This window comes from Catharus ustulatus, chromosome 2, assembly GCF_009819885.2.
Source record: "Catharus ustulatus isolate bCatUst1 chromosome 2, bCatUst1.pri.v2, whole genome shotgun sequence".
In the NCBI taxonomy this organism is placed as follows: domain Eukaryota; kingdom Metazoa; phylum Chordata; class Aves; order Passeriformes; family Turdidae; genus Catharus; species Catharus ustulatus.
The window spans coordinates 122,246,660-122,273,553 of NC_046222.1; the positions used below are offsets into that span (position 1 = coordinate 122,246,660).

General features: G+C 39.4%; 1 protein-coding gene across 5 annotated transcripts in view; it reads right to left on the reverse strand.

Annotated features, from left to right (window-relative positions):
• TTC3 (tetratricopeptide repeat domain 3) overlaps positions 1-26,894 on the reverse strand; it is a 60,263-nt gene that overhangs the window by 17,686 nt on the left and 15,683 nt on the right. For all 5 annotated transcript variants that reach the window (XR_004417050.1, XM_033052088.1, XM_033052087.2 and 2 more), the window contains 20 exons: positions 21,338-21,398; positions 20,169-20,235; positions 18,684-18,800; positions 18,230-18,367; positions 16,809-16,889; positions 15,980-16,092; positions 12,823-12,949; positions 11,229-11,351; positions 11,013-11,114; positions 10,600-10,692; positions 10,159-10,223; positions 9,455-9,591; positions 7,760-8,074; positions 6,546-6,809; positions 6,294-6,340; positions 5,075-5,131; positions 4,011-4,087; positions 3,735-3,893; positions 2,284-3,151; positions 1,185-1,250 (listed from right to left, as the gene is read on the reverse strand). Coding sequence is in view for 4 of the 5 variants with exons in the window: in XM_033052088.1 (XP_032907979.1) it covers positions 1,185-1,250; positions 2,284-3,151; positions 3,735-3,893; positions 4,011-4,087; positions 5,075-5,131; positions 6,294-6,340; positions 6,546-6,809; positions 7,760-8,074; positions 9,455-9,591; positions 10,159-10,223; positions 10,600-10,692; positions 11,013-11,114; positions 11,229-11,351; positions 12,823-12,949; positions 15,980-16,092; positions 16,809-16,889; positions 18,230-18,367; positions 18,684-18,800; positions 20,169-20,235; positions 21,338-21,398 (3,077 nt within the window). In the remaining variant the exon portion in view is untranslated. The remainder of the gene's footprint in view (positions 1-1,184; positions 1,251-2,283; positions 3,152-3,734; positions 3,894-4,010; positions 4,088-5,074; positions 5,132-6,293; positions 6,341-6,545; positions 6,810-7,759; positions 8,075-9,454; positions 9,592-10,158; positions 10,224-10,599; positions 10,693-11,012; positions 11,115-11,228; positions 11,352-12,822; positions 12,950-15,979; positions 16,093-16,808; positions 16,890-18,229; positions 18,368-18,683; positions 18,801-20,168; positions 20,236-21,337; positions 21,399-26,894) is intronic.

Genomic DNA, 26,894 nt, shown 5'->3' on the forward strand with positions numbered 1-26,894 from the left:
GGCCGCGGCGCGCCGCCTTCCCTAGCCCCGCCGGCGGGTTCGCCGGCCGCGGCGCGTTCCCTAGCCCCGCTGGCGGGCTCGCCGGCCGCGGCGCGCCGCCTTCCCTAGCCCCGCCGCCGGGTTCGCCGGCCGCGGCGCGTTCCCTAGCCCCGCCGGCGGGCTCGCCGACCGCGGCGCGCCGCCTTCCCTAGCACCTCCGCCGGGCTCGCCGGCCGCGGCGCGCCGCCTTCCCTAGCCCCGCCGCCGGGCTCGCCGGCCGCGGCGCGCCGCCTTCCCTAGCCCCGCCGGCGGGCTCGCCGGCCGCCCCCTCCCGTCTGCACCGCCGCCGCGTTTCCTCGCCCTGGTCGGCACTGCAGGCCCCCGCACCGCCAGGCTCCCCCACGCTGCTGGCCCCAATTCTGCTGGGCTTCCCCCGCTGCCAGGCAGCCCCACCCGTCGGCCTTCCTGCTTCTGCCATGCTCCCCTGCACTGCTAGCCCCAGTTCTCCCGGGCTCCCCCGCCCTGCTGGCTCAGGCTCTGCCGCCCTCCCTGCCCCGCCCTGCTGGCTCAGGCTCAGCCGCCCGCCCCCACACTGCTGGCCCCGCCTCTGCCAGGCTTTCCCACCTCTGCCGGGGCCGGCCGGGCTCCAGCTTGGCTTGGGGCTGCCGCGGGCTCTCACTTCCGTGTTGGCAGCTTTTAGAATTTTGTTAATAGATTAGCCGCCCCGGAATATTAGCCGCACTTCCGGGTTTCCACCAAAATTTTGGTCAAATTGGTGCGGCTTGTATTCGTGAAATTACTGTAATCAGTTACAAAAACCAGGCTGATTTACAGCTGGTACCAGGTCAAAGGCCACATTTTCTCACTTTTATCTCCTGGCACAGACATAAAGCTGCCATTAACACCACTCTGAGCTGTCTCTATGCCCAAATGGAATATTTCAATCCAGGTTTTGAGAGAGGAAATACCTCATGAACATCCAACATCTGAACAAAGCTATCAGAACAAAAACCAAACAGCAAATCTCAAAAATCATCTCCTTGTGAGGCTGGGTGATGTTTCCAAGAACAGAACATAAAAACAGCCAAACAACCCCCAAAATCTGTTAAAACCTGCTCTTTTCAGAGAATTTTCATTTCTTCTCTATTCAGTTTTTGGGCATTCCTTTAACCTCCTTCATGAGAAATGTGATGCAGGGAACTTACTTGTTGATTTTCAAATGGATGGAAAGGCAAAGTATTGGTTTCCCTATCAGCAACTTCCTGATTTGCCTAGAACACAACAAAAAAAAAACCAAGATGTGATTAAAAATCTTCTCAGTTCATATCTGAGCTGCTCTGGTTTGGAGCTTTTGTACCTCACTGAGGGTTTTACAAATCCAACTCTAGCTGGATCCAATCCAGGCCTGTAAATGATGCAGGAAACATTGTGGAGGTGTTTATCAAATGGATTTTTTTTTTCTTTCCCTGATTTCATTGACCATGAGCAATTCCAGGGAGTTCTTGAGTCTTTAAACAAAGCCTATGCTCTAAATATCATAAAAATGAAGATTTGCAGGAAGTGTCTCACGCTCCTGTCAGGCAGTGGTAGAGAGTGAAAGGTTCCCCCTGAGCCTCCTCCACAAATCCAAATCCTCAGATGTTGTGGAAGTGAAAATAAATCCCTGAACTCATCACAAAAGGAAAAACAATGGCACAGAAGGACTTTGCTTCATCTCTAAATGAAACTGAAAGTTATGTGCAGCAGTTCCCTCTGTGATACCCAGGGCAAAGAGCTGCAAGAACTTCAGGCACAACAAAACTCAGCCCTGAAGAATTACAGATGAAAAATGAGTAATCACAGAAAGTGGCACCAACTGAAAGTTCTCAGGAATCTTGGAATGGTTTGGGTTGGAAAGGACCTTGAGAATCACCCAGAGCCACCCCAGCCATGGCAGGGACACATCCCACTGTCCCAGGCTGCTCCAACCTGGAACTGAACATTCCAGGGATCCAGGGGCAGCCACAGCTGCTCTGGCAATTCCATCCCAGCCCCTCCCAGGGAACAATTCCTGATTCCCAAGATCCCTTCCAACCCCAGTGTGAAGCCATTCCCTGTGTGCTGTCCCTGCAGCCCTTGGGAATTGTCTCTCTCCAGGTTTCCTGCAGCTCCTTCAGGCCCTGCAAGGCCACCCTGAGCTCAGCCCAAAGCTTCTCCTGTGCAGGCTGAACAATCCCAGCTGTGCCAGCCTTTCCTCCCAGCAGAGCTGCTCCATCCCTCTGCTCCACAATTACAAATCTCCCCAGCGCTGTTCCCATTCCTCACCTGAACAGCCACCATCCTTGTGTGAGGATTGCTCTTCATCCCAGCTTTATTCCTCTTCCCTTTTCCCTTTTTAACCCTGTTACCACCCTCAGCTTCATCTGAACCATTTGGCAAAGCAGAATCTTCTTTATCCTTGTTTTCCAAGCAGCCCCTCAGGCCTTTGCACTCCTGGATGTCACCGGGCACAAACCCCTCAGGGCTGTGTTTTCCACGTGGAATTGCTGATTTGTGATTATCCTGAGGAGCTGCAGGATCAGCATAAACCAATCTAGGCTGTGCCAGGGCAGCAGGCAAGGGCAATATTCCATATTGATAACCCCAGGAGCTCTGAGGCAAAAACAGAGCAGGCTCGAAGGCCTTCAGTAAAAACTTGGGAAATGGCGCCTCCATGGAATTATCCTCCATGGAATTATCCTCCGTGGAATTATTCTCCATGGAATCCACAGCTTCATTTTGCAGAGGATTCCCAGCTGGGCAGGGAGGAGGGAAGGAGCAGGATAAGTATGGTGGAGTTCCAAAATCTGCTAAATCAGGAGGTGCTGAAGGGTACGAGAGAGGCCTGAACTCCGGGGCGTAGGGATTCAAAGGCAGCTTGGTGTGCGAGGAATTCCCCTGGAATTCCTCATTTTCCTTTTTATTCCCAGCCTCATTTCTGCTGGGGTTTCCCTCAAAAAGGACCAGGTGCTTCCTCAAAGCTATCAGATTATCCACCAGGATGAAACGAAAGGATTTCAGCAGGAAGGGCTCCAGGCCTCCCTCGTCTTCCACCACCTTCCGAGTCTCCGCAGGGAAATTTTCATATTCCCCAACCAATAATTTATTATTCATTTCCAGAGGGCCATGCTCTTCCAAGATTTGAGAGAAATAACTTTAAAAAAAAAAGAAAAAGAGATAATTGTTATAATTAATGTATTATTGTATCATTTTAATGGCACCAGCATCCCAATTAACACAAAAAATAATGAAGTAAAATCTACCCCCCTTTAGTAGTTTAGATTTGTTAATTTTAATCTACTTATTTTTTCTTGTGAGATAGAATTAGGAGTAAAAAGTAAGGCAGGCTTAAAACTTCAAGAAAAATTTTATCAACAACATAGAGAACTAAGAAATCTAGAATAAAATTTTTAAACCACCCTCTCCCCCCTCCTACATCTTTTTTTAACAACAACATATAGAAACACTTCAGTCACTTGCTAACTTAAATAATCTTTTTTAGTTTAATTTGGAGAGGAGTTTATTTTTTTGTTTGGCTATATTTTTTTTTACAAGAAGAAAAAAAACAGATTTTTTGTGGCTTCACTTTTCACAAATTCCTTTTATATTTCCCAAAAGTTCAACTTACGTGATATTTCCTTTTAAGAATGAAAAGTAAAAGCTTTTTTTTATTTTTTTTTCTGCCCAGTTTCAAACTGAAACCCCTGAAGCTGCTGAGTAAAGAAATTGATACTCACTCATATAAATTCTCACAGATTGGATCTGGATTAATATTATTATTATTATTCATTTGATAATTGTTACTATTTGAATCATTATAGAGAGCTTCGAATTCCTCCAGTTGCTCCTGGAGATATTCTGGGATTACAAAGGGTTCATTTGAAAAATCTCTGTACCTGAAAAATCAGAAAAAAAAAAAAAAGAAAATAAAGTTAACCCAGCCTTGGTGTTTTTGAGGGATTCTCCTGCTGCAATCTGGAGTTTGAGCAATAAAAGCAGAATCAAATACTCACAAATTATTTTCTTCTATAAATATCTTCTCTTCTTCTCGTGCTGCTGTACTAACTCCACTGGATAATACTAAAATAGACTAATTAAAAACAGATTTCTTTTAGTTTTTATCTCACAAAAACTCATGTAAAATAATCCAGTGCAAAGACCAGGAGTCACTTATTTACACTGAATTTTGTTCTTTGAATTCATTATGAACTGCAAAATTTCCAGGTAAAATTATCAGTGCTAAGCCACAGCAAAGAAATCCTTTATTTAAAGTTATTAATTTCTTCTTCAGAACTTATTTGGGAAAAAAAAATTGGGATATTCAGCCCCAAATCCCTCTTTTTACTGATTTCAATTTCATCAAAATTTAATCAAACTTTGTTTTAAGTTTGAGGTTGTAACAAATTTAGCATAAGCAGGAGTTATCTCTAATTCCACATGTGGCTCTGGTTATTATTGTCTATACCACTTCAGATATTTTAGTTGTCCTCATTTTTTATCATCTAATAATTTAGAAATACACAAATAAATGCACCTAAGTCAAAACAGTAAATCCTGAGGAAAAATGTGAAGTTTACTCTCTGAAATTCTAGAAAAATGATAAAAAGGTGAGGGCATGAGGCTGGATCTGAGGTTTACAATAAAGCAAAATCCTCCAAAAGGCAGCAGAAAATTCAGGCAGAATAATATTCCATTGAAATCTATAAAATAATGAATAATTAATAACATTCCTGAGCATGAAATGGAATTTTTGTACTGATTTCCCACCTTCCCACATGGAAAATTAAAATCACATTAGACAATAATTCAGAATTAAGCCAGTGGAAGGTGCCTCCAGTCAAAGTTAGTAATAAATAAATTCAAAGATAGATTTTACACTGATAAATTTGAACAAAACTGTATCATTTCAGTCTTAACATCTTAATTTTACTTCAGGAAAAGCAATTTCAGCAAGGTATTTACAAAAGCAGCTCCCATCCATCTGAATGCCAGAAATTCTAAAAAAATCCCAATTTTTAGGTGGTTTTTGAGTAGGAAATAAGTGATCCCTGCTTTAGCAACTTCCAAAGTTACTGACCTTTGAATCTTTCAAATTCTTCTTCCTGTTTTTGTTTTTAACTTTGATTTCATTATTCTGAAACAGAAAATAAAATGATTGACAAAAGGATTGCCTCAGTTTTTCAAGGAATACAAAGGTGAAGGAACTGAAATCTGAATTAATTCTTTAACAGGATTGGAGTTCCACATGAACAGAATAATTACTGGTTACTTCAGGCTGCAACAGAAATCAAAGCTGATTTATTGTGCTGGTTTTCATTTCATCCTTGGGTTTTCCCAATTCATGAAATGAAAAAGCAAAAAAATTCTGCATTTTATTTAGGTGTAAATATAAAATTCTGCATTTAGGTGTACATTTAAAATTCTGCATTTTATTTAGGTGTAAATATAAAATTCTGCATTTTATTTAGGTGCACATTTAGAAATCTGAATTTTATTAATGTGTACATTAACAATTCTGCATTTTATTAATGTGTACATTTAAAATTCTGTATTTTATTTAGATGTACATTTAGAAATCTGAATTTTATTAATGTGTACATTAACAATTCTGCATTTTATTAATATGTACATTTAAAATTCTGTATTTTATTTAGGTGCACATTTAGAAATCTGAATTTTATTTAGGTTATATCTAGAAATCTGAATTTTATTAATGTGCACATGTAAAATTCTGCATTTTATTAATGTGTACATGAAAATTCTGCATTTTATTAATGTGCACTTATAAAATTCTGCATTTTATTAGTATGGACATTCAAAATTCTTCATTTTATTAATGTACACATTTAAAATCCTGCATTAAATTAATATGTACATTAATAATTCTTCATTTTATTAATGTACACACTTAAAATCCTGCATTAAATTAATATGTACATTAATTAACTCTACAGCTTTATTCTGAATCCAAAGTAAGTCTTGGATTTGTAAAGGTAAATTCAGCTGCAGACAAGAAGCTCAAATGAGGGGGCCTCAAACCCAGAATTCACTGAAACACAAAATCCATTTCTGCCAACTGGGCTGGATTTTAATGATGGCACCAATCAAAAAAAAATTCAGAATGAGGCACACTTGAAAAAAAAATTAAATAATTCAAATATCAAATAATGTAAGAAAAGGGAGCTCAAACAAGAGATTAAATCTCCAGTAAATCTGAGGCTGCAAAATATTTCCTTTCCTAAGACAGCAAAAAGTTCTTTTTGAGCTGAGGCCAAAGAGAAATGAAGTTCACTTACTGATAAATTCTCATTTCCCTGCTTCTTTAATATAATGGTTGGGTCATCTGTAGAAAAGATAAAAGTCATGGTGACTGATGGAAATAGGAATATTTATTTAATTTCCAATTAATCACAGGAATTCATGTTCTAATCCTTTATCCAACACCACCCAAGCAGCCCCAAAACTGCAGCTGCAGAACTGGAATGTGAAAAACTGTGCAAATAAAAACAAATTTTTACTGGGAATGTTTGATCCCTTTGCCTACTCACCCATTTTATCAAAGAATTCATCTAAAGCTTGATGGAGGCCTGGAAAATGTTCTCTGTTTTCTTCTAAAAGCCATATAAAACAACGGGATTTCTCTAGGGGAGGGGTGAGGAAATAATCACAAATTTCTTGCTTTTCACCATCAGCTGCCACATAATCAAATTTACTGCCATATTTCTGGTTCCACTGGGGGGTTAAAATAGAAAGGTCAAGCTCTTGCAGAACTTGCCCATATTGAAGGAGAAAGTTTTTTGTAGCTGTCAGACCTGAAAAAGATGGAAAAATCCCAATTATTTCATTCCAGCTTTTAATTTTCAGTGCTTCAAATGTGATATTCCTCTTCAAAGGGGAGGAGCTTGGTCTAGAAATTAAATGTACAGATGATGTGAGAGCTTTTGTGTCTTGAAAATGCAAACAAAAAATGAGGAGTGGGGCTGATATAGATTCCACTCTCACCAGTTTGTATAATAATAACAAGATTTGGATCTATGAATTCTTGGAAGGATATGGATGTGACAGAGCAAAATGAAGAACCCCAAATCCCCAAATTCCACATTTTTTAAATTATAAATCCAACAGGAAACTGCAGAGCACCAGCATGAAATTATTTCCAAGTTTAAAGACAAAACCCCACCATTATTTACCCTCCAAAACCAGATTATTGTTACAAATATCAACATTTAAGCCCACTCTGGAATTTTAAGACAATTTAAAAATGGTTCCATTTTCTCTTTCCTAGATGAACCAAAGCCCTGCAGAGCTCCTGGATCACCCAGGTTATGTTTTCCTCTCGAAATCAGGGAAAGCACATAAAAGAAAAGTTTCATTTTGCTGGTTAAAAGGAAGGAAAGTGGAAAGCAGAGAATTCTGTGCTGCTGCAGCCACTTGTGCACTTTGGGATCCACCTCTCCCAGCTGGCTCAGCACATGCAGGAACCCCTGGTCTGCATTTCTCCTGCATTAAGGAGCTGATGAGCTTCTCCAGCACCTCCTGGCAAGTGCCACGAATTTGGAAATAAGAGGTGAAATCCCAGTGTGGAATTTTAAGACAATTAAAAAATGGTTCAATTTTCTCTTTTCCTACATGAGCCAAAGCCCTGCAGAGCTCCTGGATCACCCAGGTTGTGTTTTCCTCTTGAAATCAGGGAAATCATAAACAAGAAAAATTTCATTTTGCTGGTTAAAAGGAAGGAAAGTGGAAAGCAGAGAATTCCCACCCAGGTTATCCAGGTGCTGCAGCCACTTGTGCACTTTGGGATCCACCTCTCCCAGCTGGCTCAGCACGTGCAGGAATGCCCTGGTCTGCACCCGAGATTTCTCCTGCATTAAGGAGCTGATGAGCTGCTCCAGCACCTCCTGGGAAGTGCCAGGAATTTGGGAATAGGAGGTGAAATCCTCCTCTCTGATCACACCCCAGGCCAGCAATTCCTTTAATAATTTGGCAGTGTCAGGGACAGCAGCTTTGATCTGCTGGGAATTCCGCCGGATGTGCTGCAGGACCTGGTCCCCAGTGTATAAATCCTGGCCAAAACCTGGAAAATTAAACAGATGGGATTAAAAAAAAGCACCAAACCAGCAAGATTTCATGTCCTTACCACCATTCAAACCAACTTAAAAATGCACAGATAATTTGGATTAAGTGGTTTTTCTAATTATTTGTGAGTGGTGTTTCTAATTATTCGCTTTACACTGAAAATTACTTCCCCTGCAGCTTCTCAGGGCAAAGAAAATAGGGGGATGTTGGAAAGTTTATTTTTTTTGTCTGTATTATCAACTTGGAATAGAATTAATTTATAATTTCCTAAGATTACCTGTTAAATACTCTGGGTGTCTTTTTTTTTTTAAATCCATGCTTGGGGTTCTCTGGGTGCCTGTTCACTGTTCAATGGCATATCCTGAAAATCAGGGAATTTCCAAATTTAGGAAAATTTACAAATCCCTGTGGATTTGTAAAATCACTTTCATCTAGTTCCAAATATCCTGAATTGGATCCAACACTGATTTAAATTTTTGTTTCAAGAAACAAAGGCCTTGCCCAGATGTTTGGATGAAGTCACAGTGTCACAGTGACCTGCAGTGGCTCCAAGGATCACAACTAATAATGAGCCAGAGAAAAGATTTAAAACAAAACAAACAGGAAATAAATGAGAGTGGTTTTACAATTCCACAGGGATTTTGGAAACTCCCTGATTTTCAGGATATAAAATTGAACAGGGAACAGGCACCCAGAGAACTCCAAGCATAGGATTAAAAAAAATATACAGCCAAAGTATTTAACAGATTATCTTAGGAAATTATAAATTAATTCTATCCCATGTTGATAATATAAACAAAAATAATAAACTTTCCAACATCTCCCTTTTTTCTTTGTCCTGAGAGCTGCAGGGGAAATTCTCAGCTCTGCAATGTGGAGCAGCCAACATCCAGCAAGGAAAAAGTTGAAGCTTTAAATGCCTACAAAATCACAGACTGAAATATTTTTATTTCCCCAAATAATCTGAAATGTGCTTTTCCATGTCACTGCAGCTGTGAGATCAGCCTGTCTTTATCTGAGGTGTTTTTTTCCTCTAACAGTGTCCCAAGGTGCTTTTCCTGAATTTTCCCATTTTCTACTTTCCCATTTTCCCTTTTCAAGGGGTTCACTCAGAACTGGAGCCTTTCCCCTCTCCAGGCTGATTCTGCAGGAAGCAACCAAGGAAAAAAAATCAAAGTTTTCTACAAGGAATGAAAGCACACAGTAATTAAACCACACAGTAATTAAACCACACAGTAACATCCCCCAGCTGTTTGGACAATAAAAACAGAAGAGAAATTAAATTTGTCTTAAGTAAAAATGCAAATTTTTCACCGGGGGTGATGTTCAGTGTTGGGATTCTGGAAAAATCTGCCCAAAAATCCCCATGTGCAGGTACCCCTGTGCTGATTGTACTGGGATTCTTCATTTCCCTCCTGCTTTTCCTCAGCTTTTTTCCTGGCAGAATTCCGAGCCTCTTCTCGCGCTCGTTTTCGCCGCAGTTTTTTTTCTTGTTTCATTTTTATCTTCCTAAGACTGCAAAAAGCAATTGAGCAATTGAGGCAAACGTGAACTGAGGTGAAAATATCACACTAAAAAATATCCATGAAATAAAAGTGGTCTTTATTTAGAAGCAGAAATTAGAAAAACTTCATTAAAATATTGATGTCTTCAAGATGTAAAAACTTCGACTCCCAATAAAAATGTCTAAATTAGGATTGGCTTCAATTCTTAATTCATAACTCAGCATTTTCAACCAAATATTCACATCTTACTCCTTTCCTTTCTAAAAATCTGTTGTTTGTCCCCTCAGCTTGATTCCTCATTATTCAAAGGTTACTTGACCAAAAAATTGCCAACTCAGTTATGTCAAAAGTCTGGGAATCACTAATTACAGCAGCAGCATAAAATACATTTTTATTTACACTTCCTAAACATTCACACAAAATAAATTCTGTGCAACAATTTAAATGCTTTTACCATTGGATTATCATGGATTCTACCAGATTTGTTTGGTTTATCAGGCAAAGGTTAAGGATAACTTTCCAAAATATTTGTAAAAAGACAAGAAAATCCCTCCAGTTTTGGAGGGACAAATCTTACCTTGAACATTTCTGTTTTATACAGACCCTTGGAGGCTCCTTGGGTTTTGGGATTTTTTGTTCAAACTACCAAAATAAGGGATAAGATAGGAATTAAATTTGGGTTCTGACACAATAAACCCCACACTCATTCCTGCTTCTCTCAGATCAATATTGCCCTGGGGAGGATTTGCCATTTTCCTGTTGCTCTGGGGAATTATTCCTGAAGAATTTATTCAAGAATTTATTCAAGAATTTATTTAATTCCAGTCCCCATCCATGACAATCTGACCAACACAAGGCAATCCCAGCTCCACCAGAACAGGAAATTAATATTCCTAAATAATCCTGACATTCTGGAGTCCAGGTAGCACAATTTTTTTTTTTTGCAGTTACATTCTCATCCTCACTTTATCCCCCTTAATATTCTAATTAATTTCATATAAAACATGACCATACTTACTTCACATTTTACCAGCCCAGAAGAACTGAAAATAACTATTTTTGAAATAAGGCCTTTACAATCAGGAGTAAAACACATTTCCTTAAGGAAATCCTGCAGGAGAAAAGGACACACATTTAAATCCACATTTAAATCCACACAATATTCATGTTCCTGACACAAATTCATTTCTTAATTTGAGGTGACCAAAGCAATTAAGGGAAGCACAATCCTAAACTCTTCTTGGATGCTGGCTGAAAAATCATGGAAAATCTGTGGCATCTTTTATTCTTTTACTCTCTCCTCCAACTTCACACCCAAGAGAAAACTTCCTTTTAGTTCCTTATTTCCCTTTATTTTATCCTGGCTGCTGAATTTTGTGGAATTCCTTTACATATCCCAATGCTTACAAAAATTAAGAATTCCAGTCTCACCTTATCATTTTTATCACTGTAGCTTGTTGTTTTCAGCTTTTTCCAGCAGCTGATGTGGAACTCCACTCTGCACTGCTGGCAGCAAATAACACGTATAAAACCCTAAAAATGGCAAAAATGGAACAGCTTTAAATAAAATCACAACAAAAAGCAGTGCTCAGCTTAGCAGATCATAAAGAAATCATGAAGATTTATTTCTCCAACCTGAAAATTTACCTTGAAGTCTGGGTCTGTAAAATATATTTGGATTTTGGAGTAGCCATGGCACTGCTGGTATCGACAAACAGCATCTGGCTCTGGAGGGAATTTACATTCCTCAATGCAATTCCTTAAAGCCATCTGGAAAACACTGAATTATCAGAGACAAAACTGCACAGAAAGCAGGGAAATATTCAAAAATCTACTCACAAACTCCTGGGGTCTGCAGTGAAACACATCCCTTTTGGAAAAGCAGTGACTAATCCCAAAAAAACCAACTGTTTTCTAGTGAAAGCCAGGCAAGATTGGCCTTTTATGGCCAAAATATTCCAGGGATTGCTGAGCTCAGTGCTCACAGCTTCACAGAGACACAAAAAAAATAAAAATGCAGGTTTATCCTGAGCCAGTGTCCCACATGCTGACCCATTCCAAAGGGTTTTGTCATTGTCCAAATGAGAAAACAGATTATGGAGCCAAAAAAAATGGAGTTTTTTGGTCATTTCTGCAGATTCCCAGCAATTCCAGAGTGTCTCACCTGGATAATTTCTGAGGGAAAGGCATCAGAGTGAATGTGAAAATGGGAAATCAGTAAATGAGTAAAACATCACCAAGAACAGAGCCCTTGCAGAAATCTGCATTTCCCACAGGTCCCAGCACATGGATTTCTGTATCCACATTGTGGGGGAAAAAAGTGGGGAAAAGAGTGGGAAAAAAGTGGGATAAAAGTGGGAAAAAAGTGGGGGGAAAAGTGAGGGGAAAAGTGGAAAAAAAAAGTGGAAAAATTGGAAAAAAAGTGGAAAAAAGTGGGGAAAAGTGGGGGGGAAAAAAGTGGAAAAAAGTGGGAAAAAATGGAAAAAAGTGGAAAAGAAGTGGAAAAAAAGTGGAAAAAAAGTGGAAAAGAAGTGGAAAAGAAGTGGAAAAAAGTGGAAAAAAGTGGAAAAAAGTGGAGAAAAGTGGAAAAAAGTGGAAAAAAGTGGAAAAAAGTGGAAAAAAGTGGAAAAAAGTGGAAAAAAGTGGAAAAAAGTGGAAAAAAATGGAAAAATGAAAAAACTGAAAAAGTAAAAAATGGAAAAATGGAAAATGGAAAAATAGAAAAAGGAAAACATGGAAAATGGAAAAAATTGAAAAAATGGAAAATGGAAAAAAAGGAAAATGGAAAAAAAGGAAAATGGAAAAAAGGAAAAAATTGAAAAAGTAAAAAATGGAAAAGAAGGAAAATGGAAAAAAATGGAAAAATTAGAAAAAGTAAAAAATGGAAAAAAAAATGAAAATGGAAAAAAAGGAAAATGGAAAAAATTGAAAAAATTGAAAAAGGAAAAAATGGAAAAAAAGGAAAATGGAAAAAATGGAAAATGGAAAAAATAGAAAATGGAAAATGGCCACACCTGCTGAGCTCACACAATGCTTGTTCTCCAAACCCCCTGGCCTGCACCATTCCCATTGTGTAGAAGAAGCAGAACTGGAATTTCAGCCTCAGTGCCAGCTCACCTGGAGGTCTCAGATCCTGCCACAGCTCCTGCCCTGCTGCTCCCATCCTTCCTTCAGCCCTCATCTCCCCTGGATCTGGGCAGGACAGTTTTCTGTTTGGTTTTTTTTTTTTTTTTGAGCATACCTGTAAGTTCTCTATTCGTGACTCCTCGATGACCTGGGTTGTTCCCAGCCACGTTAAAACCCCAGGGACAATCTTGAAATCAATCATCAGCTTTGCTCTCAAGAACTGGTCAAGGGCATGAGCAAACCTGGAGTTTGGAACAGGTAAAACACGCTCACAAATCCTGGAAGAACTGCCTGAAACTCCCACACTCATTTTGTCCTCCCAGGAGCAAGCAGGGGTGACTGAGAGGGTGGGAGATGAGAGAAGAACTGAGTGGGAATTTTCTGTTTCTCTTGGAGGTAAAACAGCCCAGGTGTGAGGCAGGAAGGGATGAGCCTGTGCTCCCAAGGGATGCAGGGTGAGCACACAGGACTCTGCTTCTCCCTGAGCTCAGAGAGTGGGAATGGCTCTGCCTGGAGGAGCCCGGCTGCCCCCAGTGCTGTCACCCATGCAGGGACCTTTTTGGGGCTCAGGACTACCAAGGAAATGAGCCACAAGCACAGGAATCCCACTCCATCCAGAAAGGAGGAATTCCCTCTGAGCATCCTCCACCCTCTGATGCTTTTAGAAAATTTGGTATCAAAACTTATTTACAGTAATTTCACGATTATAAGGCGCACATTACAATACAGAGTGTGATAAAAGGTATCTGTTCTATCCCCATCTGTTGAGGGTGGGGCAGTGATCCTGATCTCCCTGGGAGATATTCTGCTAATGGGCCATCCATTGAAACCAGGCAGGGCATTGTTCTTTATCTTTTCACAACCCATCCTTCCTCCAGCCAGTCATTTTCTGCTCATGGCCATTGAGTCCCACTGTGGCACTGATAAAATTACTGCATCCCATTGGGAGTTGCTCCAGGCAGGGGGAAGAGCCCAACATTTCTTACCAAGATAAAAACAGAGGTTTTGGGACACTAAGGGAGCCCCTTTCTCCACTGGACTCCAGAGGAAAACCGGATTTCTCCACATCCCCACTGGAGCTCCGGAGGGAAACTGCACCTTGTACAGGAGCACTGCTCCAACTGAGCCACATCTGTCACTGCAGGAGGATGCAGCCACCATGGGATGGGACTGCTGCCAACACCCTGCCTGACGGGTGTCAGGCTGTACTCTGACTGTGTCAGGGTTTGGGGTTTGTTCTTTGTAGTGCTGTATTTCTATTTTAATTTCCCTAGTAAAGAACTGTTATTCCTAATTCCCATATCTTTGCTGAGAGCCCCTTGATTTCAAAATTATAATAATTTGGAGGGAGGGGGTTTACATTCTCCATTTCAAAGAGAAGCTCCTGCCTTTCTCAGCAGACACCTGTCCTCCCAACTAAAACAGCAACTTTTCGTTCTTTGTCCATATATAAGCCGCACCTGATTATAAGCCGCACTCCGGGTTCAGACCAAAATTTTAGTCAAAATGGTGCAGTCTATAATCGTGAAATTATTGGCATTATTTTGGCACAACAAGGGTGGGCAGGGAGGTGGGGACCATTCCCTGAGGAGCTGGAGAGCCCCAATTCCAGTTGGAGCCAACAAAAGCAGCCCAGGCACAGCTGGGCACGGCTCTGGCACCTCAAGGACAGCAGGATCAAAGGAAAAACCTCCTGCACAAAATCTCCTTTTTTCACCCTGTGAGGAGTAGTAGAAAAAAATCCTCCCCCACTCCCCATCCCTGTGGGCAGCTCAGAGGGAGCAGAGTCAGGAATGAGGGAGTGAATTCCAGCCTGGGATAAAGGAGAGGAGGAGAAAGGTGATTTTACTTGTTTGCCTTTGTTTCCCACTCTCCAGCCCTATGTTAATGGGCAATAAAAGTTATTTTTCCTCCTGCTGAGTGTGATTAGGAAATGCTCTCCCTGTCTTTACCCCCATCCAGGAGCTTTTCCATGGAATGTCTCCCTTTTCCCACAGCATCCCAGCTGGATAAGGAGCTCCACCACAAGCCTTTAGGGGAGATTTGGATCCCACAGAGCACCAGGGATATCCCAAAACCCCTCCACGAGCTTCCCACACCTCCTGCCCCCAGGACAGCCGGGATTCCCAGCAGGGAGAAACTCCACAGGAATCCCTGCATGGGTGGGAGCAGCTGCAGCTTTTTGCTCTCCCTTTGTTTCTTGTCCTGTCCCTCTGGGATGTGCCAGCTCTGGAACACATCCCTGTCTGTCTGCTCCAGGGAATCTGTGACTCACTGCAGCCTTATCTCAGTCCAAGGTCACTCTCCAGCTCCCCAGGGATGAGATAAAGTCTCGTTTCTTTAGGATGCATTTTGCCCTCAGAACAAAGAGGTTTTGTTCTTTTCCTGGGAGCTCTCCCCCACTGCAGGGCTGTGATCCCTGAATCCCAAATATTCCCTCAAATCTGCTCCTCAGCAGGAACAAACTTCCACTTGCATAAAATCCACTGCAATAAATCCACTGCATTAAATCCATTGCAATAAATCCACTGCATTATACCCACTGCAATAAACCCACTGCATTAAACCCACTGCAATAAATCCACTTGTATTAAACCCACTGCATTAAATCCACTGCATTAAACACATCTGCATTAAATCCACTGCAATAAATCCACTGCATTAAACCCACTGCATTAAACCCACTGCAATAAATCCACTGCATAAAATCCACTGCATTATACCCACTGCAATAAACCCACTGCATTAAACACACTGCAATAAATCCACTGCATTAAATTCACTGCAATAAATCCACTGCATTACACCCACTGCAATAAACATACTGCATTAAACACACCTGCATTAAATCCACTGCATTAAACCCACTGCAATAAATCCACTTGCATTAAACCCACTGCATTAAATTCACTGCAATAAATCCACTGCATTACACCCACTGCAATAAACCCACTGCATTAAATCCACTGCATTAAATTAACTGCAATAAATCCACTTGCACTATACCCACTGCATTAAACCCACTGCAATAAATCCACTGCATTACACCCACTGCAATAAACCCACTGCATTAAATCCACCTGCATTAAACCCACTGCAATAAACTCACCTGCATTAAACTCACTGCAATAAACCCACCTGCATTAAACCCACTGCATTAAATCCATATTAATTCAACAATTAACACAGAAAAATTAAAGCCCCCACCACGCACAGTTGCTCCAGCAAAAAGATTTTTCCCAACAAACTCTGCAGTTTTCCAGCAGACCAACCTGTTTTGCCTGAGGTAAACCTTTCCAATTCCATAGTGTGCCAAAGAAAAACACATTTCTTCTGGATAGTCCTCAATTATTTTCTTAAATTGGTGTTCAGCCTTTGCCAATGCCTTCAAAAGAAACGTGAGACACAAATACATGGAGTTTTGCCAGAATATTTCCATTTTTCCTGGTTTTTTTTTCCTCTTTAGAGTGGGTCAGTGAGACCTACTCCTTGATCAGTCTTAGGAACAGAAAATGGAATTACACACCCTTGTGATCACAGGCAAAACTTCCCTTTCTTTTTTAAAAAACCCCCAATTTATTCTGTAAACATGGGTTTGCTGTAACATAAAGGAATTAAATGACTGAGCTCATCTGTTTTTAAATCAATTGTAAGACACTGAATATTACCAAACACTGCAGGAAGAAACACCCAAAAAAACTAAAGCCAGTTCTGTTTGGCATTTTCCACAACCCAAAGCAATTCCTGGCTCTTGATTTAGGAGCAGAATATTTATGTTCAAAACACCAGTGCAGAGCAGAAATAAAAATTATTGATTGTAATTTCTTAATACTTAGATGCTCACTTGAAGGCTTACAAAGAAATTTTATTTGATAGCAAATTCCTCCAAAATCATCAAGGATTTAGTCCCAGACATTCAACTGTACAATTCCAAAATGTGTCCTGAGGTTTCCTTCCCCCCTCAATCTTCTCAGTTAGGAAAGTACAAAAAATGGATGGGGAACTGCCTGGGCTAGAAATTGGAATTAAGGCAGTATTTAAATAGAAAATAAATTAAAATATAACTAAATAAATAAAAATACCAAGAAATTAATATCCTACCTCAGGATGTCCCATTCCCAGGAGGGCAGTGGCATGCCCATAGAGGAGTACAACATAATTAATATTAAGAATATTCACATACTGAAAAAAAAAAAAGTCAAATTATAGTCACAGCACACAACAAAAACATGGTAAAACTCTGTAAATTAATGAAGAGAAATCCAGGATGACCTTTGGGCCAGTGGCTGATTGGGTAAGGATACACTGACACCAAATTTTACAGAATTTGCCATCATAATCCTTTTTACCCTCCATTCTTATGAATCCAGGTTCATCTGACAATCACAGCAAAGACCCTGAACATCATCAAGCCCAACCAACAATGGTGTATTTATTAAAAAAAACCACAATATTTGATCCAAATATTTGGTATTACTCTTCTAAGAATCTTAGTTGGGAATATTTTGGAAATAAATGCAGGTGTGTGTGTGGAACATTCCAAAAATATTCAGCTCTGCAGCTACCAATTCAATAAAATAATGATTACTGTAATTTCACAATTATAAGCCGCACGTTACAATTCAGGGTGTGATAAAAGGTATCTGTTCTATCACCATCTGTTGAGGGTGGGGCAGTGATCCTGATCTCCCTGGGAGATATTCTGCTAATGGGCCATCCATTGAAACCAGGCAGGGCATTGTTCTTTATCTTTTCACAGCCCATCCTTCCTCCAGCCAGTCATTTTCTGCTCATGGCCATTGAGTCCCACTGTGGCACTGATAAAATTACTGCATCCCATTGGGAGTTGCTCCAGCCAGGGGGAAGAGCCCAACATTTCTTACCAAGATAAAAACAGAGGTTTTGGGACACTAAGGGAGCCCCTTTCTCCACTGGACTCCAGAGGAAAACCGGATTTCTCCACATCCCCACTGGAGCTCCGGAGGGAAACTGCACCTTGTACAGGAGCACTGCTCCAACTGAGCCACATCTGTCACTGCAGGAGGATGCAGCCACCATGGGATGGGACTGCTGCCAACACCCTGCCTGACGGGTGTCAGGCTGTACTCTGACTGTGTCAGGGTTTGGGGTTTGTTCTTTGTAGTGCTGTATTTCTATTTTAATTTCCCTAGGAAAGAACTGTTATTCCTAATTCCCATCTCTTTGCCTGAGAGCCCCTTGATTTCAAAATTATAATAATTTGGAGGGAGGGGGTTTACATTCTCCATTTCAAAGAGAAGCTCCTGCCTTTCTCAGCAGACACCTGTCCTCCAAACTAAAACAGCAACTTTTCATTCTCTGTCCATATATAAGCCGCACCTGATTATAAGCCACACTTTGGGTTCAGACCAAAATTTTAGTCAAAATGGTGCAGCTAATAATCATGAAACTACTGTATTTTGGGGGAAAGGAGGAGGGGCACAGGATGGTGGAGGCTGAAGCCTCCATGACTGGCACAGAGAAGGGAATCTTGGTGATTTTACCGAAAATCCTGGGGTGTAGAGGATGCTCAGGAGCTGGGAAAAGGCTCGTTCAGCCCCGTGGCACTGCTGCTCCAGCAGGGCTCTGCAGCCATCCTGAGCCAGGCACTTCACATCCTCTGGCAGAGTGTTGAAATCCACCTGGAACATGCAGGCAAACTCAGTCAATCCTAAAGAAAACTGAATTTTCCACCCTTTTTTTTTTTAATTTAATATGTAAACAATAATGTTTTGGCAAATATTTTTACACTGCACCCAAAACACATCCTGTGCTGCTGTTGGGTTGTTTTTTTTTTTTTTCCCCCCACCCTCTTTGACAATTTGCAAGGGAACACTTGGCCCTGCAGCCAACATAATAATCAGGATTGTTATGGGGGAAGGAAAGGAGTGCAGCAGGGTGTTGAATGCATAAATTTGAATTTCTGGGAACAAAACCAGGTTATTTCTCAGAGTTTACCGTGTTTTCTGGAGCGTTCAAGGCTCTAAACAGGGGTAATAAAAAAGGTTTATCACTGTCCACCAAGGCTGCACCACCCTCCAGCCCAAGGGATTTTACATCTGCACTGAAATCCACCTGGAATGTATAAAAGACAGTCAGTTCAAAAGAAAACAACATTTTGTTTTTCTTTTGTTTTCAAAAGCAAGCAAAATACTTTTTTTGTTAAACAAATGTTTGTTAAAATCCTTCTGCAACAGCCAAGTGGAAATTCTGCCTCCTCCTCCATTGGTTCACCACAATTTCACTTTTCAAGCAGCAAATGAGGTGCATTTTTATAAAACTCCTGGATTACATTTTCATGGAGCTGCTAATATCTGAAAAATCTAGTTTTTATTCTAAATTTCTCTCCAGAAAGCTGCAACTTCAGTTCAAGCATAATTTTAATTCTTCTTCCATATAAAAAGCCCAAAAGCACAACCCAGACTTCTGCTTTTCCTCACTTTTTGTACCCAAATGTTTTTGGAACTGCTGAGAATTATTTCCTTTTGCTGCACTTTGTGTCCAGCTCAGCTCATGCTGGAAGGTTTCAGAGTCCATTATTTTATTCTGGTTTTTGTTATTATGTTATGTTAAAATTATATTTTGTTTTCACTATTGACACTTCCTGAAATTTGCAGGAATTTCCAGCAGTGACACTGTAAATAGTGAAGATTTATTTTCATTTCCTAAAACTCCTGCTCCATGCAGAATAAATTATTATAATTTTGAAATAATAAATTATTATAATTTTGAAATCAAGGGGCTTTCAGGCAAAGATATGGGAATTAGGAATAACAGTTCTTTACTAGGGAAATTAAAATAGAAATACAGCACTACAAAGAAACAAACCCCAACAGAATAAATTACATTAATTTCCTTATAAGTTATATGACACAGAGCAGATTAAATTAATGAAAATGTTCCTTTCAACACCAGCAATGAATTAGCAAAACAAAAAGAGGTATTTTATAGGAAATAAGGACCCCTAAATTCAGTTTTGTCCTGTGAGGTATTTAATCAGCACAGAGATTTTTGGTATCTGCATTCCCCAATTAACAGGGATGAAAGAATTAATTATGTGCATTCCCATGAATTCCTTCAGGAATTTCTTGGAGGAAAAGAATTTTCCCTCAATGTTTGAATTTCATAGTGTTTCCAACAAGAATTGGCCATTCCACAAAATTGGTTCTTTCCAAATGCATCCAACACTGGGAAACGTTTAGGCAGAAATTTGGGAAGGGTTTTTTAAATCCCTGAATGATCCCAGCCAGGTTTTACAGCATGAGAAAAAAAAGAAACCACAAGAAAAGGACAGAATAAATCAATTTAAATCAGTGTAATCACAGAATTTCTGCCTCTGATCAAAGCCACACAGAGCATTAAATTTTGGAATCAACCAAGATTTTGTGCAATGTTCCTAAAAAATGACAAATCACTTCCAATTGAAGGCTGAATTCCCATTACCTGTGGCACAGCACAGAAACCTTTATCCTCCATGGCTTTAGACTCCTTCTTCAAATCCACATGATCCCTACAAAGATTTGTACAAAAATTTGGAAATGTGCTTTAAATCTCAATTTCTTTTCAATGCATTGTGTCTGATCAACTCCCCCCTCAGCACAGAAGCAATTTTGGAGCTGGTTCAGCTGCTTTAAAGAGGATTTGTTCCATAATAAAATAAATAAAGTGAAATAAATTTCCTTTCATTGAAGTGAACTGATAATTCAGTTAAATGAACTTTCCTGTGGTAAAATTTCAATTTTCCTACCTACACTGGCACTCAAAAAATTATAGGAAAACAACAGGATTGTACTGAAATAAATATTGATTAAAAGAAATTTGGGGTTCTGGTCACACTTAGATTAGGACTGGGAATAATCAGATTTTCTAAAGGATGGGGCTCTTCTGAAAAAAATTATTTTTAATGGAAACTTCCCAATTTCCATGTAAAAAAATTTATTTTGCTGCACTCTCATCCTAAACACAACCAGAAATCTCTGCAGTGTGGTGGCCCCAGCAGCACTGGAAATAATGAATGATTTCCTCTGATAAATTCTGAAGTGGAAGCATAAATATTATCCATCAAATCCATACTTTTACCTCAATTAATTGAATTCTGGCCCCACTCACATTCCTGTTCTACAGGAGTATCCCTGGCCTTAAAATCAGATTTTTGATTGGAAATTGGAGCCAACAAAGAAGTAAAAGACTCCAAGCAAAGTTCTTTCCTAATATAAAATTCATAAAACTAGATTTCATCTTTTTCCTGAGCTCAGGGAGTGTCAGAAGAGTTTGAAAAATGATTTGGTGCAAGGAGGCCTTGGAAAGGAGGTAAGAGTGAGTTACAATTCTTGCTGTAACTTTGGATGTAACAACTGAAACAAAACTCTGCTTTAACAGCAGATATTCCAATTGTGCCTTCATTTACTGAAATTCAGCTGGGCAAGGAAGATGTTCAGTTTTTAAGGAATAACTGTGGAAAAATTGGAATTTTGGGGACATTATCCACTATCAGGATGTAAAAAATTACACAATGCCTTTAGCAACGAGCAAGCAGCAAATCCAAATTGGATTGATCTTACTTAAAATAATTCAAAATTATAATAAATTTTAAAGTAAATAGTATTCCTTACCTCATCTTTTCATAGTCACAAGTTTTGGCTTTTGGCTTTTGTTTGTTTTGGTGACTTTGGTCTGTAAAGAGGAAAAGGATTTTAAATAAAATGATCACAAAAAATGCACTTTGGCTCTGTAAATTGTAGATCTTAAAAAGTCAAAACTAACACAACCAAAAGTTTTAATACCAAAAATTTACTTTTAGTTTTGTTAAACTGTACAGAGGATTAATAAAATCCTAAAAGGGAAAGATTTCAAACAACCAGAAGAATCTTAAAATCCTGCAAGATATGACCTGACCCCACAAAATTATGATTATTAAAGTGGTCTACAGGCTAAGAAATCAGTCTGTCCTATAAAAGCCAAGTTGATAATATTATAAATGTATTTCCAGTTACTATTATTATTATTATTATTATTATTACATTGTGTATTAGAACACATACATTATATTATAGGTTATAGATTAGAAAAAAATATTATGCAATATTTTCTATTAACATTGTTTGGGTTGGAATTTTTTGTTACATTATTAGTGACCAATCAGAATTTTCAAAGGGAATAACAGATCCCTAGGGAAGTCCAAGTTTCTCTGGAAAAAAATTATGAAGATTAATTTTTTTTTTTCCAAAATCCCTGAGTTAAAGTGAAGTTCAAGCCCTGGCAGATGTAAATAAAACAAGAGACAGATTCTTTTGGGAGCCCTGGCTACAAAATAAACCAAGGTGGAAATGCTGGATGACAAAACAAGAAAGGAATTATCACTTTTAACTCTCCAATTTCACATCAAAACTTTACACAAAGTTCACTGAAGCACTTCAGAACTCCAGAGATCCAACCCTGCCGTGGAACAGCGACTGGAGAAACAATTCCTCAGCAACAGGGAAGGAGAAAATGTGGTTTATTGTTCAATTGTGATGGACCAACCCAGGAATTCCTGCCATGCAAAATCATCTTTTTTACTGGACACACCCACAGGAAAAACAATGCAGCACCTGGATTGAAACTTTTGGGCACTACCAGAAAATCAAATTTAAAAAGAGGAGAAGGAGTTATTGATGTTATATATTAAATTTTAGCAAGCAGCTGTGCTTAAAAATGATGGTCAGAGTATTTGAAACACAAAATATTGAAAGGCTGTGGAAAAAGGAGACAGCTCAGTCCTGCCCAGGGGCACTCAGAGCCTGTGCCAGGAGCCACTGCTCATTAAGAAATCCTTAATGACCCCAAATTTCAGTGATCCAGCACAAAAACCAGAGAGTCCCCAGGACTGAGCAGCCCAGAATGATTTCATGGAGCACTCCTGCACTGGATGGCTGCTGGGAGCTCCAGAGCTGCACTAAAAATCACCCTCTCAACAGAGATACTGAAATGATGGAAAAGCAGAATCCTTCTGAAAATCTGGAAATCCCCCCAGCACATCACCCTTTAACCATCCCAAGTCTGGGATATTTCACCTTCTCTTCATTTTTTGTGCTGCTTTCCCTCAAGGAACCAATGCAACAACAAAATCTTTAAGAAAAGAAACCATCTCACCATTAAAGGAAGAAATAAATCAGCATTATTTTTGCACTGAAGGATCCAATTTCAAAAGCCATTCAACAAAAATTACTGCAGAAACAATTCCCATAGAAACAACTCCTCCCCTGCAACACCCAACTTCAAATGCAGCTTCCAGATGAAATAAAAAAGCTTTTAAATACAGGTAACAAGCAAATCCAGCTGATTTACACTTAAAATACTTAAGGAAATGTATTAATTCCAAAGAAAGCATCGTTTACTTACCCAATAAACACTTAAAAATATTAGAAATAGTATCACTTTTCCTAACACTTTCCATTAGGAGTGACCAAAGATATTTAATAAAAATATACACAAGCTCAAAGAAACAATACATGAAGGCCAAAAATAGGAAGTAGCAGAAAAAATAAATCAAAAAGGCAAATAACTTTACAATAATAAAATGTAGCATTAAGTTCTTTTCCATTAAACTCCTGCAAGTTCAGTGAACAAAGGCAAAGGAAAAAAAAAAAAAAAGAAAAAAAAAAAACTCTTCCTCCCCACCCACAACAAACTGGGGCCAGCCAGTCACTGGGAGCCTCCTCCTCCCTCCAAATCAAATATTTTGCTCTACAAAACGAGGGGGAGGAGGAAGGGAGAACAGAAAGTGAAAATAAAAGAGTGGAAATAAAGCAGAAACATGGGACAAACACGAGTTTGCTGAAACGACCACGTCCCACCCATTTCTTTGGGCAACAATTGTCAGATCTCTCCCAGCATTACCAATTTTCTTTCCTCAATTCCTCCAAAATTCTGCCACCTTGCCCCTTCTCCTGTGCCTCCCCACCCTGCCAGGGAAGAATTTCTGATTTCATGCTGGGAATTCCCAGTTCCCCTGAAGTTGGGGGATAAGAGCTCAGAGCCCAACTTGCCAAGGAGATAAAAAAAATCAGAGAGACACAGCTGGAAACTGGGGGGGAACAGATAATGAGGGATGCAGAGGGGTTGGGGCAAAATTCCATCACAGGAAACAGCACTCAAGGAAAGGTAACTCGAAATTTTGGGGAGGGGGGCTCAGTGAATATGTGATATATGTTATAAAATAATTCGTGTTGGTTTGGAATTTATGTGAAATAAATCAATGTTTGTATAAATAAAGAAAATAATAAGGAAACTTTAGAGCATAAGCTGCAGTGGGAGGAAAAAAGATTGCATCATGAGAATTGCAACACGAATTACAACAACAGAATTACAACAAGAACACAAATTAGCAAATTAATAGAAATAGCTCCAGCAGAGAATTTCTTTCAGAGAGAGTCCAAGGAACACCAAGGTGATGAACACTTGATAATATCAATGAACACTTGATAATATCGATGAACACTTGATAAGTATCAATGAATACTTGATAATCAAGATAACCAGAGTGGTCAGGGAAAAAAAAACAACTCAATACCTGGTTCCAAAGCCAAAATTTGCATTCATCGAAATTCATTGTGTGAAAAACACATTTCATTGTCTTGGTAAAATGTAAAAGGTTTAATAAAAAGATAATAGGAGACACATAAAGCAAAGGGTTAAAATGGTTGGGTGTTTGGCAAGCTGCGAAGTACACTTCACAATACATTAACCTGCTGAATATTCATAGTTTTTCATGTATAATAAAAATTTCTGGGAGCTGCTCAGCATGGCCACTCCTCGGGTTTGCCTTTTTAGAGCATGTGTGTTTCGTGCTTGTGGTTTTAATTTTCTTTTTATTATTTTTTAATTTGGGTGGTGGTTTTGGCGTTTTGCAGCCAGAGAGTGTTGATAATTGTGTTAATTGTAGGGCTTTTATTACACGTTTATGGGTTGTTATTTCAATTAGGCAGGAGGTTTCAGCAGACTATCTCCAAAAAACTTATGTCTAACTTTTGCTAGTAGAAGAAAAGAACTTGGGTTTGGCTGCTTTTGAATCCTTCAGACTAGGTCAGAAAATCTGGGTTTGGCTGCTTTTGAATCCTTCAGACTAGGTTAGAAAATTTGGATTTGGCTGCTTTTGAATCCTCAGATTGGTTCAGAAAAATTGGGTTTAGCTGCTTTTGAATCCTTCAGATTGGTTAGAAAATTTGGGTTTGGCTGCTTTTGGATCCTTCAGATTGGGTCAGAAAATTTGGGTTTGGCTGCTTTTGAATCCTTCAGACTAGGTTAGAAAATCTGGCTTTTGGCTGCTTTTGAATCCTCAGATTGGTTCAGAAAATTTGGGTTTGGTTGCTTTTGAATCCTCAGATTGGTTCAGAAAATTTGGCTTTGGCTGCTTTTGAAACCTTCAGGCTAGGTTAGAAAATTTGGGTTTGGCTGCTTTCAGCATCACCTCCTTCAGCTCAAGGCCATTCCCTGTGTCCTGTCCCTCCAGCCCTTGCTCCAGGTCCCTCTCCAGCTCTCCTGGAGCCCTTCAGGCACTGGGAGGGGATTTAAGATCTCCCTGGAGCCTTCTCTTCTCCAGGCTAAAAAATAATCATTATTTAACTATTGCTTGAACAAAGAGAGCACTCAATGATCACAATTGTGAGAGGTGGGGACTGGTGATAAAATCCAAATTTCTGTGAGCTACCATTATTTAGGAAGACAGTCATTTTTTTACTACCTTCATTGGGTTAAACATCACACAAACTTTACATTTCTACTTGATTCAATCTTCTTCCCTGCCAGCCAGTCTTGAGCCAATCTTTTTGTAATCCTCAAAGCTCTGTTTGCTCTTGCCAAGGCATCTTGGTTATCCAACTGCAAATGCTAATTAAATCCACAGCACTCTGTCTTACCTTGCACACTCAAGTATCAGTTATAACCACTCATATTGTGTAATAAATTGATTTAAATCCCTTTCTCTAATCATTATCTCCATCAACCAAAATACAGGATTTATTTGATTGTTAGAGTGTGTAAAACATGCTCCCTGAGTCCCTCACAATGGGAGAAGAATACAGGGATTGAATTAAAGCCTTCAGAGAAATCAAAGTAGACATGAAATAGAAGTATAAACTTTAGTTTTAAGTAAGTACAAATATTATTAAGTCACATAGATATGAAGTCTTAGTTTTAATTAAATAAGAACATGCTTTAAGTGCCTTAAGAGAGTAAAAAGAATCAAGTACAAAGCTCAAGCCTAGTTAAAAGTTCAGAAACTTAGCCCCAGACATAATAAAGCCACAGTAAGAACATTGTTTGTATTTTCTAGATAGAACAGACAGAACATTGATGTGAACAGATAAGAGCTATATGAGTAAGCTATGAGTAAGCTGTGAGTAAGAATCAACAGCACTTTGGTATTTTAAAACTAGGATTCCAATAGGTGAAGAAGGAATGGTTTAGGTTTGTGGTTTTAGCTCACTTGGGTTTTAGCTTTTTTATTTTTCAGAATCTCTGCTGCTTGGTGTGTAACTCTGAAACTTCAAAAATTCCATTTGTAGCCAGTGTGATAAATGTGATTCTTGCTAACTAAATGTAACTGTATTAGCAAGATTGTACTCATATCAATAGAAATAATTGTTACAAAGCAAAAAAAAAAAAAAAAAGGAGATGGTGAGACAGAACAGATGGAATCCTCCAGATGTTAGGGGGGAGTAGAAGAAGGATTTAGGTTTGATAAGCAGCATCTAGAAATAAAAAGTTTTGACCTTGGAACGGGCCAAATTGGGATGATTCCAGGCATGGAACTTGGATAAGTTTTATTGTGGAACAGAGGCTTAATTATATAACCTAAAGCTTAGAGTGCTCCTGCTACCTGCAAGGTGACACAGCAACCACTGAGGAAGAGCCTCCATCAGAATGAAAACCTCCAAAAGGATGAGAGACCCCAACTACTGGTGGAGTTTGCACAACTCAACACAGTAGATTTTAGGAACAGAAACTGGGAAGAGCTTTCCAGAAGATTCTGTATTAATATGTATCAGCATATATTATCTAAATGGGATTTTTGGTTTGATTGTTTGCTACATGCTTTATTCAAACCTCAGTTACACTAAATCATTCACTGCCAAATTTTGTATATGCTCAAATACCTGTATCTAATATACTTTGACTGTATTAATTTAT